Consider the following 17,169-nt stretch of genomic DNA (forward strand, 5'->3'; position numbering starts at 1 on the left):
CGAACATTACGGTAACGTCATCGGAGACGCCCCCAAACGAGCCCACAGAAATGTCATCAAATAAATAAATAATAAACATTTTAATTTGATCTGTAATATTTTTGTACATAGTCTAATTATAACTTGAAATAGGTTTATGAGGGTTCGCTAAAAAAAAAAAAATATATATATATATATATATATATATATATATATATATATATATAATGATAAATAAATAAATACCGAAAGAAATTCTTGTGCTGGATGTGCAAATAAAAGACATTTGTATTTGTATAAAATAACAAAAATTCGGTAAACCTTTTTTGTTTACCGAATTTTCTTATTTTATTATACCAATATAAATGAATGTACATTTGAGTCTCTTTAGATCTGAATCACTTAAGTTATATTTTTTCAATTCAACTAAAATATCTTTGTTTGTTTAACCGCTTAACCCCCACCTGAACCGAGCACATTTCTCCAGTTTGGAAGTGCCCAAATCTAAAAGCTTCTTGAAAAAGTGTCGAAATAGCATCAAAATCAGAAAAAAAATGTCACAAAAATGTGATTAAAAAGTGACAAAAATTGATAAAAAGGCCACAAGAAAGCAGCAGAAAAAAAGTGGCGAGGACAACGTGAGGAAAGTGATCTGTTTAGATGTTTAGAGTTTTGTAGATTTGGGTAACGCTGACCTGGTTAAGGTTTATTTGTTTATTTATATGGATCCCATTAGCTGAGAGCAGAAAGCAGTCAGCTAGTCTTCCTGCCCATTCCAAACAGCTTTTACATGTTCATACAAAAATATGTATATGCAGTATTTAAAAAACAAATTTAATAGCATGTATATATGTGGCTTAAAATGTACATGTACAAGGTGGGGGTTAAGAGGTTACAGTGGGTGGTTTCCTATGGCATATATTGCATTTGACCATTCAAATCATAAGGATTACACAAAAATCAAAGATAAAAATATAAATATTGTAAATGTATGGTATAGTCTCATAGATCTAAATGATAATATTGACCTTAATCTTTGAAATGTTTATTATTGGCTTTTTGGTTTTTCCTTTAAACATCCCATAAACATATATATTGTTTATTACAGTGGTTTGCATCATAAATTGAACGCATTAAACGGATTAAAAGACAGTGACTGTAGTTTGGGTAAAAGTTTCTCTCTCTGGGCCTCAGGGCCGATGAATAAAACTTTTCTCCTGTCCTGGTTAAGATGGAGCAAGGATTTGATCTAAAATGCAGTTAAAAAGTGCCTCCATTGGCCTGGCGTCATCAGGGGACATGGAGATGTCCAACTGTGTAACATCAGCATAACTGTGAAACATGTCTCCTGATGACATCACCAAGAGGGAGCAGCATATACATATTATACAGGTTAAAAAGCACTGGGCCTAAAATCGAACCCTGTGGCACACCACATGGGATTTTATGGACCCTAGACGAGCAGGTATCAACACTTACCAGGAATGTCCTGTCTGTGAGGTAGGATGTAAACCATTTGATAAATAACAAAATAATGCTTTCAAATAAGCATTAATAGACCAGATTCTTCAATACTTTGCACATCAAATCTACTATCCTGAGTTCTTGGCCTGGTTTGGGAGTCGTGGTCAAAAAAGGGTCACACAAAAATCAAAGATAAAAATATAAATATTGTAAATGTATAGTATAGTCATAGATCTAAATAATAATATAGACCTTAATCTTTGAAATGTTTATTATTGGCTTTTGTTTTATCTTTAATCATCCCATAGATATGTATATATATATATATATTTATTACAGTGGTTTGCATCATAAACTGAACGCATTGTCTTTGCGCCTCTTTTTGCATGCTTACGGTGAAAAAAAAAAGTACACAGTATTTTGAGCCAATCCGGAGCGTGTTTCTGCGCTGCAGCAGCTGACATGACATGAGCGCATTTACTGTAAACGAAGAGGCACTCGTCCAAGTGTCGGAAAACCAGCGAGAACACGTAAAAAACTCAACCACAAAACCCAGACCACCAAAGGACTAGTTTCGACTGGGCCATCGCTGCTTTTGTTGCACTAAAACTCACGGTTCTTCTTGTTGAGGTGAGTTGACAGTCAAGGGTGTGCTGCTCCTTCTTCACGATAAGCCAAATGCGGAAACTCTGAGTCATTTGAGACTGAACGACTATTTACAAAGTCTGCTTTAATCTACAGGGGAGTGATTAATTTATAGACCAAGTACCACGATCATTTTGCATAAATAGAAAGTCTGGTTGCTTTCACTTCGCAATAAACTAGCTTTGTTGTCTGTAATAGGCGAACAATGATGAAAGTGATGATGGCTGCAGATTTATTTGCAGGAGTTCTTTGCATAAACTGTGGCATAGAAATAAAGGTTTGATTGATTGAAACTAATCAAGCAACAATAATAAACAAGATTTACATTTTGATTGGTCACTTGTATGCACTTTATGGTTTCAGGTCATGTTGGCTTTTTTTCCCAATAATATATGTAGTTAGTTTAGCTGTGGTTATGAACACATTGTTTTTATGGCATGTATCTGTACTGCACAATCATATTTTTTGTTTGAACTCCCTTAAGATGATCTGATCTCATTTATACAGTATTGTCAGACTTTGCTCTCCTTGCTCGAATGAATGGACCTTGGTTAACACACCCAAAGAAGCACTAAATATATCTGCAGCACTAACTATCCTCCTTGTTCAAACAGCTGGAGGAATGTTGCCAGACTGTGTGGTAGTAATGCAAGGATTTGTGCTTTTGTCCAAGAAAGGGTGGCTCATTTACTCAGATGTGTGACTTTGCTATAACGTGCTGGGTGGCAAGGCTTGAATTGTGAAGGAAAAACAAATGGGGTGAATACAGTAAGTAGGAGTGGTGGTAAAAACAGTCTCAAACTGCAATTGGATTCATCACAGTGGAAAGCAGAGCATAGTTTATAATTCTTACATTTGGTCCATGTTTTGAATACATTACATTTTCCAACATAAGGGTTAAAAGGGACTATACAGAGTTTAAAAATGTTAAAATTATGTATTTTCCTCCCCCTACATGTGAATGAGCTCAGACCTGTTCACCACAACTGCCTCTAAAATCCTGCACTGTCACTCAAAAAGTTGTTAATTCGGGTCTGAAGTGCCACAGTTACACGTATGACCTGAGGTGGCAGTAGTGAGTATAAAATGGCCAACTTGCATCTAGCCCCTTTAAGTATTTATGCCGCCATGCCAAAATAAAAAGAGTCATGTACTAGGGCTGAAAGATATATCGTTATCGTATTGATATCGACATTTAAAACATTCAAATAAAAAAGCAAGATATAAACAATAAAGATTTTTAATCAATAAAACTGCACTTCTTTTTATTATGTTTTTATTTTTCTGAAAAAAGCTTCGTTTTCACAGAACCCATAGTTATATCGGATCGTTTCGATATTGAGATTAAGTTTTGTCCCTATCGTTCAGCTCTATCATTATCAGTAATATTATGCCTTCGCTTTGATCGTGGCATTGTTTAATCTCCACCTTAACCAAGTCCATTTTCTCCTGTTCAGCTTCACCCAAATCTAAAAGGTTATAGCCTGCGTTTTTGTCATTTTTTGACATTTTGTTGCTTTCTACGCACATTTTTCATAACTTTTTTCCCTTTTTTGTCACTTCATCCTTGTTTTCATCTCGTTTTTGTCACTATTTTGACTTTTTTCAAGAAGCTTTTAGATTTGGTTAAAGTCGAACTGGTCAGGTGGGGGTTAAGAGGTTTACAAGGTTATATTTTATATACATAAAATGTGTTTTCACCCAGAGTTGCTTACATTTCACTCTAAACTCTTGTATCGTTGATGGGAGAGTGTGACCGCTGTGTCAAGCCTTCTTCAGCACATCCCAAAGATCCTCAATGGGGGTAAGATCTGGACTCTGTGGCGACCGATCCCAGTGTGAAAGTTATGTTTCGTGTTTCCTGAGCTGCTGTTTGACATTTTGAGCCAGATTAATCCTGGCTTAGGTCCATCAAGAAAGAAAAATATCTCAATTGATCTTGAACTTGATCATTCAGTATATAGTATGTAGACTGATGACTTTTGAAGGGACCAGGCAGTGAATTCCTCTTAATAATTATTTCAATATGAATTAATATACAATTAATTAATGCTAATCAATTGTTTTTCCTTTTATTTCAAGACTATTTACATTGTAGATTCTCACTGAAGGCTTTCATTAATCAATTATGCTTACTTTTACACCTGAACTTTACATTACACTGGCCTAAAGACTGTAAGCTCCAGTCGAGAAGCTTTTAGATTTGGGTAAAGCCAAATAGATTCTTCACAAATGCTGCCTTTTGCTTTGATTACTGCTTTGCACACTTTTCACATCACCAGTAATGGTTTTCCCTTCACAGACTGTTAAACCATTTCAGGTGAAGACCCTGTGAAGCTCGTTGAGTGAATGCCGGCGGCCATTTTGAAGAATTTAAAATACAAAACATATGAGTTATTTCATCCTTTTTTGCTTCCTATAATCCCATGTATTCATTCATAGTTGACTGCCTTCACTGAGAATCATACAATGTAAATGGTGATAAAAAATAAAGGAAAGCCAATGCATAAAAAGTATTTCCAAACTTGAGACACTAAACTGAACTGTATTTCTTTGCAGACATGAAGACCATGGGATTATCCGCGGCTCCTCCTGGAGATGGGCGGCATCTCACCTTCAGCTACTCTCCTCCAAACCTAGAAAACAAGCTGCTCGCCCAAACTTCCACTTTACTCAAGCCCCAAACCAGCTCACCCCTGCTTATAAACCTCTCCCCACAATCTCTCCTTTGCCCATCTCTCCAGCTGTCTGGCCTCACCTCCACCACCTCCAATCTTTTCTCCTCAGCTCTCCCATCCTCCTCCTCCCTCATTAGCACCCAGAATAAGCTCCTGAACACCGAGTCGCCCCTTATATCTGCGCCTCAGCCCTCCATAATGTCCACTTCTTTGGCCGGGAGCGCTCTGTTGAACCGGTTTGTTCATGCTGGAGACTTGACGGAGACGGATGGCGGAGCGGATCAAGGCCGAGCCGCACCCGTCGCGATCTGCTGCGTTGGGGAAGACACTACTGTGGTAAAACTTTTCATTTTCATTCTCTTTATCTGTTTATCTGTTTATCTAAGTAACGTGTTGTATGTTTTATATTTCATGTTGCACGGTTGAACTGCAAAAAAAATTCTAGTTGTGAATTTGTTCGTGACAACTGCAATAAAACCACAGATACAGACGGCATCTTGTCATAGAAGGGGGCGTGGCTTCACCGAGGGGGAAAAAAGAATCTTCTGGGAAACACCATTTTCACAGTTTTTTGGTGTTTTCTGGCTAAATATGAACTTATTTATCACATACAAATAAAGTCAAGTCTAAATCGGGTCCATATGGATGTTTTTTCACAGCAGATTGTTCAGTAGACGCGAAAAAACAGCAGTCGTAGCTAGCGTTAGCATTAGCAGGATGCAAACATGTAGCATCATGTTAGCATTCTCCGTTATTTATGTATTTATGGGCTGTTGAACCACTTTGCTCCTCCCCATGTCTTTGTATCATTATTTAGTAGAAAACTATATTCATAATTCAGCATTTGTTAAAGTAGTTTTTGAATCTATAATAGAAAACGCTATCTCAATGGCCGCCGCCTGGGCGCCGCCATGTTTATTTCCCATACCGACTTTGAAGCTAAGCAGGGACGGGCCTGGTTAGGACTGGGATGGGAGACCGTTTGGGAACACCAGGAAGCCTGGCGACAGTAGTGAGTGTGTGCGTGGTTGGTGCTGCCGTGCGTGTGCGCGAATCCAAACAGGGCGGTGTGTGCGTATGTGTGTGTGTGCGCGCGCGTGTGACTGCGCGTGTATGTGTGCGCGCGCATCCAAACACGCCGATGTGTGTCATCGTCACTCACCGCTAACCTGCAGACGCTCCGCACAGGTACAGCTACATCCTCCAAAACACATCTGCGTGTCTTTGTTTAAGTCTCTCCTGCAGTGACCGAGGCTGTGGTTCATTATAGATCCAGTGCTGCGTAATGTCAGAGCCGCAGACAAATGCGTAAGATCCAATCCTGGCCATATTCCGCCTCCAAAGCTTTGTCTCCGAAAAAAAGTACACGCAAAACATTGCCCAAAACCTGCTCAAACACGAGCCTCTAATCACACGCGCTGCTCCGACTGATTTCTCCTCCGTGTGAGTAAAAGCGAAAATGAAACTAACACTTAACGAGCGCATGGCCTGCACTGCGTAGTTTTTTTCTTTTTTTTTTTTTTTACTTTGCTGCTGTACCATTTGTTTTCTATTTTGCTTTCACGTATTGTGAGCCCAGAGGCACATTTTATTCTAAAGCAGCTTTGAAAGCATTGCCAATTTTATTGTAAGGTTATAAATACTGTCTAACAACGATCATTAGGCTATTTCAGTTCAAAACCTACTCATTCTTTTTTAGATTGTACACTACCGTGATGCACCAAACCACGGGTCCTGCACCGTGAACCATGCCGTTAGAGCTGAACCCCTAATATTTATCCATACTTATTCCACTGTCTCTTGAATTCTATTCCCTGAGTTTAGCGAACATATTTTGGTTGTAGTTTATAAGAAAGGAGCACGGGTGCATCAAACACTCCAATTGCAGTTGGTTTGAAATTATTTTTAGCATTCTTTATTTTAAACATTTGTAGTGGCCATAGTTTTTGAAATGGGTTGGGAACCACTGGTCTACAGCTTCACTGTGTGACGGGTGGACATTTCTTTGTAATCACTCATAATCTCAGAATATCAAATGTGGAGACTAGCGAGGCCCGGCCGAAGGCCGGGTCTCAGCTAGTAATTAGAGAAAGTTTAGATTTGTCTCCAAATTGTTTTCCCCCTCAACCTCTTAACTCCCGCCTGAACCAAGAGCATTTTCTCCAGTTCAGCTTTACCCAAATCCTGTAGGCCAGTGTAACACCTCATTTGAAAGCTAAGACCTACAAAACTGATCTTCTTTTCCGTTTAGCGTTTTGTCGTGTTTTCGTACTTTTTTTTTTTTACCTGTTTTTACCTGCTTTTTTGTCACTCTTTCTATTTTCTCAACTATTTTGTTGTTGAATTGGGGACATAAAAAAGACATGAACAGTATTCAAGAAATAAACAAAATTAAAACTAAATTGATCTTTTTCATCACATTATCAGATTTTTTTTCATCACTTTTTTTGTTGGGCAGTCATCTCATTTTTGTCAAATTCGTTGTTTTTTTTGTCAATTTTTGTCAAATTATTCACATTTTTTTGTCAAAATTGTGTCCATTTTTTGTCACTTTTTCGTAATTTTTTTCTCAATTTTTCGTCAAATTTTTCTCACTTTTTTGTCAAAATTGTGTCCATTTTTGTCATTTTTTTTGTACATTTTTTGTCACTTTTTCGTCAATTTTTCTCACTTTTTTCACATTTTCATCCTTGTTTTCGTCTCAGTTTTGTTGCTATTTTCACACCTTTTTTCCCAGAAGCTTTTGGATTGGGGTAAAGCTGGAGAAAATGTGCTCGGTTCAGGTGGGAGCTAGAGGGTTAACTGTTTTCAAACATGACCGTATTGGCGATTCCAGAGATGCCTTATACTGATGGTGATTCTGATTCTTGGTTCTGTTTTTGTTCTTTTACCTCTCATTTGAAAGCTAAGACCTACAAAACTGATCTTATTTTCTGTTTTTTTAAGCATTTTGTCATGTTTTCGTACTTTTTTTAACCTTTTTTTTTTTTACCTGTTTTTGTTGCTTTTTCATTGTTTTTTTCCCGTTGCTTTTCTGTCGCCACATTTATGTCACGTGTTTGTTGTATTGTTGCTTTTTTGTCACTCTTTTGTAGCTTTTTTCACATTTTAGTTGCATTTTCATCCTCGTTTTCGTCGCTATTTTGGCTTTTTAGATTTTTAGAAGCGTTTAGATTTGGGTAATGATGCCAAACTGGAGAAAATGTGCTTGGTTCAAGTGGGAGTTAAGAGGTTTATGATGTGAGGTTTACTGAACACATGTCACAGTGATATTTTCTCAATTGGGGACATAAAAAAGACATAAACAGTATTAAAGAAATAAACAGAGTACACTGAATTGGTTGTGTTCAGATAAAGGGCTGGGCGATATTGACAAAAAATATTATCTCAATATTTTTGGAGACTTTCCCAATAACGACATTCATGCAAACCGTCACAAGTAGTCGTTGGAGATGCCGTGTCTTCATTATTAATTTGTTTGTTTCTTCCATATTGCAGCATTTCTCAGAGGAGGATGTGGACATGTCCGAAGAATTTTCCTCATTTCAGGAGGACGAGGAGAGCACGTCGTCTATGTTTGATTCCACTGTTCAGGAGGAAGACGACAGAGACGGGAGCCCAGAGGAGACACAAGTCATGAAACCGGTTGAGTTTGAGGAGCTGAAGGCAGACCAGAAGGACAAAGAGGAGGAGATCAATGACAAGAAGGTACAAGGCCTTACACCATACTGTACATGGAAGATTATATACATTGATCTTGTTTTCTTTGCTTCCCTCAGTACCTGTTGTTGAACCAGGTGTGCTGCTCGCTGGTGAATAAGTCCAAGCCTCCGGGGCAACCGGAGTGGGACAGTGAGGACAGCGTCTGGACTAAAATCACAAACTTCAGCAAAGACATTTCTGAACAAGATCCACAGTTTCTGCTTAAGGTGGGTCCATCAACAAATATGATGTTCTCGCAATTTAATTTAGAGAGCGCTTTTCATACACGGTTGTAGCGCAAAGTGCTTTACAATTCAAAACAATTCCCGCTCATCCAACCACCCACTCGTCAGGATACGAGCTGTAAAACTAAAAACTTTGGGAAGACCGGAAAGCAGGGCATTACAGTTGTCGATACGACTGGTGATAAAAGCATCAGCGTCTCCGTGTTGGAGAAGGCCACCGTTTTTCCATACTGAGATATTCTTACCTGAGCTTAGACGAGTTGATACGTACCTGTCTGGTCTTTGTGCCCGTGGAAGAGCTTGGTCGCTTCTAACTTCAGCCCCGTTCGGAGCTATAGGAATATGTTAGGAGTGGCCAAATGCCAACACCATCTTTGGTTGGTCTTTGTGCGTGCCCTGAGTCACGCAAAACAGACAGGTACGTATCAACTCGTCTAAGCTCAGACAAGAACATATCTCAGTATGTAAAGACGGTGGCCTGTTATGTTCTTAATGTGTGGAGTAAATGTCAGCTCAGAGTCAAAAATCACGCCCAGTTTCTTCACCTGTGAGGATGGATTGAAGAGAGTGACTGTAGTTTGAGACCGATGTACAACTGTGTATCATTAGCATAGCTGTGAAAGTTGACTCCATGTCTCCTGTTGACCTCACCAAGAGGAAGCATATACAGGTTAAAAAGCACTGGGTCTAAAATCGAACCCTGTGGCACACCACATGTGATTTTATGGACCCTAGACGAGCAGGTATCAACACTTACCAGGAACGTCCTGTCTGTGAGGTAGGATGTAAACCATTTGATGAATGACAAAATAATGCTTCCAAATAAACATTAATAAACCAGATTCTTCAATGCTTTGCACAACAAATATACTATCCTGAGTTCTTGGCCTGGTTTGGGAGTCGTTTGGGAACTCCTGAAAGACCACGATAAAGTGTAATACTCAATACTTTCAAGCACAAAAGACTCATCATTCTTGTTTTCGATGCAGGTTGCTGTTTACACCCGCCAGGAGCTGAACATCAGGATCACGGCTAACTTCCTGTTAGCTTTAGCGGCTAACCTCACCTCCACAAAGCCCCACGTCCGGAGGTATTTCTGCGCCGCGGTTCAACTCCCCTCGGACTGGCTCGAGGTCGTACGGATCTACAGCACTGTGAGTTTTACAACAGAAACAACCAAAAAGACTGATCAGTTTTTGACCATGAAGTTATTTGCCTCATTCATACAATGTTTGTTTGTTTTGTCCAGTGTTTCAGTCGCTCGCTGCCCATGTGTCTGAAGAAGGGACTGACCGATAAATTCAAACAGTTCACTGAATATCAACTCGCGAAATACAACACGCGCAAACATCGATGCAAACACAACAGCAAGAAGCCCAAAGGAAAGGTAGCTTTCCCGTTGTATCCAATTACCTAAACTATTTTTGTCAGCACTAATTCCTCTTCATGTTTTCATTTCCTGCAGGCTCCCACTAGCCAACAGCTGAAAAAATGGGCGGACCTGGTCAGATCAGAGCCCGCTATGATCAAAAAATTAGTAAGGACAATAACAGATCTCCTGTAATAATAAAAAGTATGAATTTGGATTATTAACTTACTTGTCTGTGTGTTTTCAGTGCATGGGCGATCCCGATAAGGAGGTGGTGGATAAGAAACAGAGCGAGTTCAGTTTGAAGAAAATGATCAAACGGCTCCACATCAAAGAACCGGCCGAACACGTCATGGCCATTTTGGGACGCAAGTAAGACACTCAAAACCGTTCATTAAAAGCCAATTCATTTCTATCTAATAAAACAGTTTTTATTGGCGGATGCTTTCCTTTTGGCCTTTCCGTTTCCTTCTCCCATATACCAATTAAAGAGACTGTTACTAAGCAAAATGTAACTTACCACAACGTTATTTCCCGCAGGTACCCGTCTGATGCGAAGGCGTTCACCCGCAGCGGGATTAAAGGGGCGTGGGACAGAGACCAAGCCGGGAAAAGGATGAAGCTGAAGGAACCGGAGACGTGGGAGCGGCTGCTGAGTCGGGAAGGCAACAAGGCGAAGACATGGGAGAAACTCATAGGTACAATCAAGTATTTAACCTCTTAACTCCCGCCTGAACCGAGAGGATCTTTTTCCTCACGTCATCAGATTTTTTTTCCATAATTTTTTTGTTGGGTGTTCAACTCATTTTTGTAACTTTTTTGGTCAATTTTTTCATCACTTTTTTGTCACTTTTTTGTCACTTTTTTGTAATTTTTTTGTCAATTTTTTTCGTCATTTTTTTTGTCCATTTCTTGTGACATTTTTGGGACATTTTTGCCACTTTTTCGTCACTTTTTTTTCACATTTCCATCATTGTTTTTAGTCTCAGTTTTGTTGCTATTTTCACAGCTTTTTTCCAGAAGCTTTTGGACTGGGGTAAAGCCAAACTGGAGAAAATGTGCTCGGTTCAGGTGGGAGTTAAGGAGTTAATGGGGACTTACAAATCAATTTAATAGCAATAGAATACCACGAGTTATTATGATAAATAAATGAATTAATTGAATTGGCCCCGTTTTGCCGGTCCGGTCCAGCATTGCTGCATTCCCACATTCTGCCTCACCTCACAGCACATTTCTGCATTTCCCTACAGACAACAACTCTCTTCCTTTCATGGCGATGCTGAGAAACTTGAGGAACATGATCGTGACCGGCATCAGTGAAGCCCATCACAAGAAGATCCTCGGGAGACTCACCAATAAGGTCAGAACAGCCCGGTCCACGTTCGGTATTTCATAATATATTTATTACAGCAGTGTCCAAAACGTGTCTAAAAAAGTGCTTCCTGTTGTTAAAGAGGGGGTATTATGCTTTTTTCAATCACATAGCACCAGTCTATATCACAGTACAATGATGACCAAACCTTCTGTTGGTCTGTATATGCAGTAAATTAGAATAACTGCCTTGTATAAAATTGCTCTTTCAAAATGGCTGTAGTGAATGTCTTGAAATAGGCCACTGTCTCTTTAAGAACCTCTGACCCTTTCAGACACGCCCCCTCCACACGCTGTCTGTGGGGAGGGGGCTCTGCTGAGGAGTAGTGGTTGGTTACTCGGCTGGTGTCAAAAGCTCGGAGGCGTCTCCAGGAGGTGGAGGCGTTCCTAGGAGGACTCAGGCAAACCTATCCCTAAAATGGCCGCCATCAGAGTTTTTACAGATTACTCAAAAATACGTGAATGTGCCAAGGCAACACTTCAGGCATGTTTTTAATGAGGGAATGACATAATAACATGATGTAAAGCTTGAAAAAGTCGATTTTGCATAATACCCCCCCTTTAACAAAGATAAAAACCTGCTCACTCGATTATACAGCCACGTGACTGGTCTGAACCGCCAAAATCAAGGCAAAATTATCAGTTTGAGCCTTTCCAGCTGGATTTTTGTTAGATTAACACATCTGTCTTAAAGGGGCAAGATGCAAGTTGGTAATTTTATGCTCACTACTGCCACCTCAGGTCTTAAGTGTAACTGACATAGGGCCTCATTTCGTTAGTCTGGCGTTATAAGTGATTTGCCTCAGGTGCTCTGTGGAGCGGGTCAGACTGTTTTTAATGCAGGCTAGCTGATGCCATAGAAATGGACTAGCCTTGCATTAGCCTAGCACCACGAAACTCTCTGCATAACTAGGAAATGAGGCCCTATGTCAAAAATCCTGAAATATCCCTTAAAGCTCGTGCATGACGGCACTTTGGACCCGAATAACACCTTTTTGAGTGACAGGGCAGGACTTTAGAGGCAGTTGTGATGAACAGGTCTGAGCTCATTCTTCACATTAGGACATGGCTGGAACATGTAGGGGGATGAAAATACTTTACGTTAACATGTTTAAACTCCGTATAGTCCCTTTAACCCTGCTTGAAATCAGAATTCTTGCTGTATTTGTGAGTTCACAAACGCTGCTCGTGCCAATCTCTTACTTCTGAGCCACAGTCGAAGAGTGACTGAGTGGGCGTAAGATTTGCTGACACGGATACTCATTCACAAGATGGTGACGAAGGATAAACTCAAGATACTGCTACACACATAACATTTTTAAAGTACTGTATTTGTTGTTTTGAGACTTGGTTGAGATTTGCTACAATAAATTGCGCTTAAAATAATCCCTATTGTTTGAAGACAGGAGGAGATCTGAGACACAAATATGGAAAACTTCAGGTTTTATTGATTTATTCCACTCGCTCCTGAAGAGCACCTGGTTTGGACTCACTTTCGTCCCCACTGAAGCACTCGCCTCCCCTCCTCTTTACCGGTTCCTATTGTCTGTTCTTGTTGTTGCAGAAAGCAGTGATTCAGAGTCGTCAATTCCCCATTCGGTTCCTTGCAGCCTATAAAGTCATGATGGAGCTTCACACTTTAGGTGAGATGACTCCATAAAACTCCATAAAAGTAAAAGATGGCACTCTGTTGTGAAAATCAATGGAAACCGGATTTATTTTCATCACAACATATCATTCTTAAATACATTTTCTCCCAATTCACGTCGTCTCAGCCACAACCGCAGAGAAGCCCGCGCCCACCCTGAAGGACATCATGAAGGAGATCCTGAAGAAGATCCCGAAAAGCCGCAGGTTCAACAAGGACTGGGAAGACGCCACCAAGAAGCGACTGCGGGCCACTCTGGTCGTGCCCCTGGTCTACAGACTCTACAAGGCCAAGAGAGCTCAGCTGCTGTCTGCCGGGTGAGACCGCCGTGCACAAGCTCCATCATCACGACTTACTCGCACTTTTCAACATCATTTATTTTCACACACTTGGACAGAAAGAAGAGCTACTCCGTGGAGTTACTGAAGCGTTATCGTGACGCTCTGGAGAAGGCGGTGCAGATCTCCTGTCGTTACAACATCCCTCCGTTGCCCGGGAAAACCGTGGTGTTCCTGAGCTCCAGTATGGAGAGAAAGTTCTCCAACCTAGACTTCTGCCTGCCCCCGGAGTCCGACGAGCCCAAGGGACAAGGGGAGGAAGAGGAGCGCAGGCGCAGGAGGAACCATGAGAAAGAGGATCCGTTCGCTCCTTCTGTGAGTGTTGTTGCTTTGTTATTGATTGGATCAGTGGTTCTCAAACTGTGGGGTTTCTTCATGTGGTGCTCAGGGTCATCTGCAAGTAATAATTTAGTCCAAAGTCTTAGTCCAGTCTCGGCATCGCCCACGCGACCCTCCGGAATAAGTTGAATAGTGTTCTCAGGATCATTATCGTTACAAATGATATGGTTTTTCTCTCTCCCTGAAGCTGTTGGAGCTGGGCGCGTTGCTGTCTCTGATGATCGGCAGCAGTGCAGAGGACTTCTGTCTGGTCATCGCCACGTATCGCCATTGGGAAGTTGTCAAACTCTCATCAGACGAGCTGCTGCAGAACGTCCGCACGGTGTGCAAGAGAGTCAAGGTTAGCTTCATGTTGGTAGTTAGCTTGGATATCGCCAGACTAAGGGCCCGATCTTGTGCATCAAAATGGAGACGATGGCGTGACATTTTGCGCTCAGTAGGAGCGCACTTTGTGATCTTGCCACTCCAGACTTAGCGCATTTAAGTGGGTGGAGACACAGATTGACCAGATCGACTCCGCGTCCAGGAGAGTGGTTGTGTGGGGTGAACATGTGCTTTTGTTTTGCTTCGCGTTCACGCCAAGCGCGGGCCGATCCGCGCCACAGCGGACGCTGTAGCTCTTTTTCTCTCAAGACGTGAACATCGTTTAGCTCACGATGGGGTAAATAAAGTTTTTAGTTTGACCTGTGAGAGCCTAAGGCTTAAGAAAGAACGCAAGACAGCGCAATGTGAACCAGGAAGTGAATGTCAGCCGTGTTTCCATCAGTGCAGTCACCTCCTCTTGTGACTCCCCCTCACAGGTGGCGGAGGCGAATGGCACATATAGCGCCGCCACTCGGAAAATAATTCGCCAAGAGCTTGCGCCGCCCCGTGCGCCGCCACAAGATCTGGCCCTAAATGTCACAAGTGATATTTAGTCTGGGGACCACCAATTCATTTTCTCGGAGAGGTGTGGTTTACGATTGTCCATAGTCGTGTATTGACCGCTACGAACGTCTATCATTATGTGTCTGCACGTAGCCATAGCCAGTCGTATCAATTGTATCAGATGAACTATGACGTATTTACAGCATATCTGCTGTAAACTTTCGAGCAAAACTATTTAAAGAGGGGGTATTATGCTTTTTTCAATCACATAGCACCAGTCTATATCACACTACAATGATGACCAAACCTTCTGTTGGTCTGTATATGCAGTAAATTAGAATAACTGCCTTGTATAAAATTGCTCTCTCAAAATGGCTGTAGTGAATGTCTTGAAATAGGCCTCTGTCTCTTTAAGAACCTCTGAGCCTTTCCGACACGCCCCCTCCACACGCTGTCTGTGGCATCAGTGGGGAGGGGGTTCTGCTGAGGAGCAGTGGTTGGTTACTCGGCTGGTGTCAAAAGCTCGGAGGCGTCTCCGGGAGGTGGGGGCGTTCCTAGGAGGACTCAGGCAAAGCTATCCCTAAAATGGCCGCCATCAGAGTTTTTACAGATTACTCAAAGATATGTGAATGTGCCAAGGCAACACTTCAGGCATGTTTTTAATGAGGGAATGACATAATAACATGATGTAAAGCTTGAAAAAGTCGATTTTGCATAATACCCCCCGTTACTAAACTATTTGCCCCGCCCAGTGGTCCTGCAGCAGCAGTGCTCAGAGAGAGGAGGAAGTGAGAGCAAATGCATCTCCTGCACAGAACAACAATCTCCACACCTTGTGCTTCAGATCGATCTTCTTTTTTTTTGTCAGTCAGCCTCATAATAACAGACCAATGAGGTCAACAAGCCGACAGTTTTGCATGATCTCAAAATAAACTTTGTGAGAGCTTAGAGTTTCAAATCTCAAACGAGCCGTAGCATGTGTCCTTAGCGATAACATAGAATACGCTGTGGTGCTACAAATACCATGAAAAACGGTCTTGATTGTTTTACAGCTAAATTCCCAACACAGCACGGCACTCAATGTGTTAATATGTTTTTTAATGAGCGTATCCTCCTTTCACAAATCCTCCATCTGCAAGCCTTCTCCAGTACTTTGCTTCTCTCTTGGCGATGGCACTCAGGATCTAAAAAACATCACTGCCACTAACCTGACGTAACAACTCGTCCCTTTTAAATGAATTGCTCACCGTTTTTACTTACTGAGATATGGCGTTACCTGAGCTTAGACAAGTTCATTTGTACCTGTCTGGTCTTCACGCGTGCCTTCAGTCACGTAAACACAGCACAGACGACGTTAGCATTTACCCTCTCCTGCGCTCCACTATAGCTCCAAACCAGGTGAAGATAGAAGCTACCAAGCTCTTCCACGTTTCCTCTATTTAGATATGGTTACGTGAAGTGTTACAAGATAAAGTATAATTACACAAAAATAAATGTGGATTTTATGGAAAACGTGGAAGAGCTTGGTGGCTTCTATCTTCATCTGGTTTGGAGCCATAGAGGAGAGGAGGAGGAGAGGCTAAATGCTAACGCCGTCTGTGCTGTGTTTACGTGACTGAGGGCACGCGTGAAGACCAGACAGGTACAAATAAACTCGTCTAAGCTCAGGTAAGAACATAAGTAAAAACTGTGGCCTGTTCCTTTAACAAAACTCTCTTACAGGAAATTGATCGAATGGGCTATGCCGAACGAGAAGAAGTCATTAAGGAATACTTCAGTTTCTCGAAGGAAGACAAGGTGATGCATTATTTTATATTATATCACAGAAGGTGAATGGGGAAGAAACATATTTGTAGTTGCATTTGAATCATTTCCTGCAGATTGTTGACCTGAAATGATTAAATGAAATGTATTTTTTTGACACTTTAGATGCAGAACAAAACATTTTAGAACCTTATTTGAAATCTTGCATATACTTTAGTTATCATAGTGTTTTTATATTATAGTTTGTTAAGTGTGACGTCACGACTTCCGCTTCCGGGTACTAGCAGACCGACAAATATACGAGAAAAAAACATAAATAACTCTCAACAACCATCAATAGAGTTACTGAACCTACTCATTTCTCAGACTCATTAGTCACTAGTCAGTAATATTGCTGTATGTTGTTGAATGTCTGTGGATGTACTGTTTTTATCGGGCCCGTACTGGCACTTCTCCTGCAAATGAAGTTCCTAACGGATAAATAAAGTGAATATGATTTGATTTGATTGACTACTTCCAGGTTAGCGTAGCTGGTGCGCCGTTAGCATTTTTCTCCGCTAACCCGGATTTTGGTAAATATTATTTAAATAGCAGTAGGTGCAGCATTTTGGGCTAATGGGCCTGATAAATGAGTATGTTCAGTAACTCTCTGTTGAGTTTCAGAAATATTGATTGTGGTATTGAAGTTTTTTTTGGAGTTGCACATCTCGGGACCCGGAAGTAGAGCTGTCGAGTCACAAACAGCAAGTCGACTTGAGTC

General features: G+C 41.1%; 1 protein-coding gene across 1 annotated transcript in view; it reads left to right on the forward strand.

The window, feature by feature from the left end:
* Positions 1 to 1,905: 1,905 nt before the first annotated feature.
* LOC306972854 (telomerase protein component 1-like) overlaps positions 1,906 to 17,169 on the forward strand; it is a 49,847-nt gene continuing 34,583 nt past the window's right edge. Inside the window, exons 1-15 of the mRNA XM_079569561.1 lie at positions 1,906 to 2,073; positions 4,648 to 5,102; positions 8,265 to 8,474; positions 8,546 to 8,695; positions 9,703 to 9,867; positions 9,963 to 10,100; positions 10,179 to 10,250; positions 10,330 to 10,454; positions 10,623 to 10,780; positions 11,333 to 11,442; positions 13,018 to 13,096; positions 13,229 to 13,418; positions 13,499 to 13,754; positions 13,966 to 14,118; positions 16,368 to 16,442. Coding sequence (XP_079425687.1) covers positions 4,650 to 5,102; positions 8,265 to 8,474; positions 8,546 to 8,695; positions 9,703 to 9,867; positions 9,963 to 10,100; positions 10,179 to 10,250; positions 10,330 to 10,454; positions 10,623 to 10,780; positions 11,333 to 11,442; positions 13,018 to 13,096; positions 13,229 to 13,418; positions 13,499 to 13,754; positions 13,966 to 14,118; positions 16,368 to 16,442 — 2,334 coding nt within the window. The 5' untranslated portion in view covers positions 1,906 to 2,073; positions 4,648 to 4,649. The remainder of the gene's footprint in view (positions 2,074 to 4,647; positions 5,103 to 8,264; positions 8,475 to 8,545; positions 8,696 to 9,702; positions 9,868 to 9,962; positions 10,101 to 10,178; positions 10,251 to 10,329; positions 10,455 to 10,622; positions 10,781 to 11,332; positions 11,443 to 13,017; positions 13,097 to 13,228; positions 13,419 to 13,498; positions 13,755 to 13,965; positions 14,119 to 16,367; positions 16,443 to 17,169) is intronic.

Source organism: Gobius niger (genome assembly GCF_951799975.1).
Source record: "Gobius niger genome assembly, chromosome: 13".
Taxonomy (NCBI): Eukaryota; Metazoa; Chordata; class Actinopteri; order Gobiiformes; family Gobiidae; genus Gobius; species Gobius niger.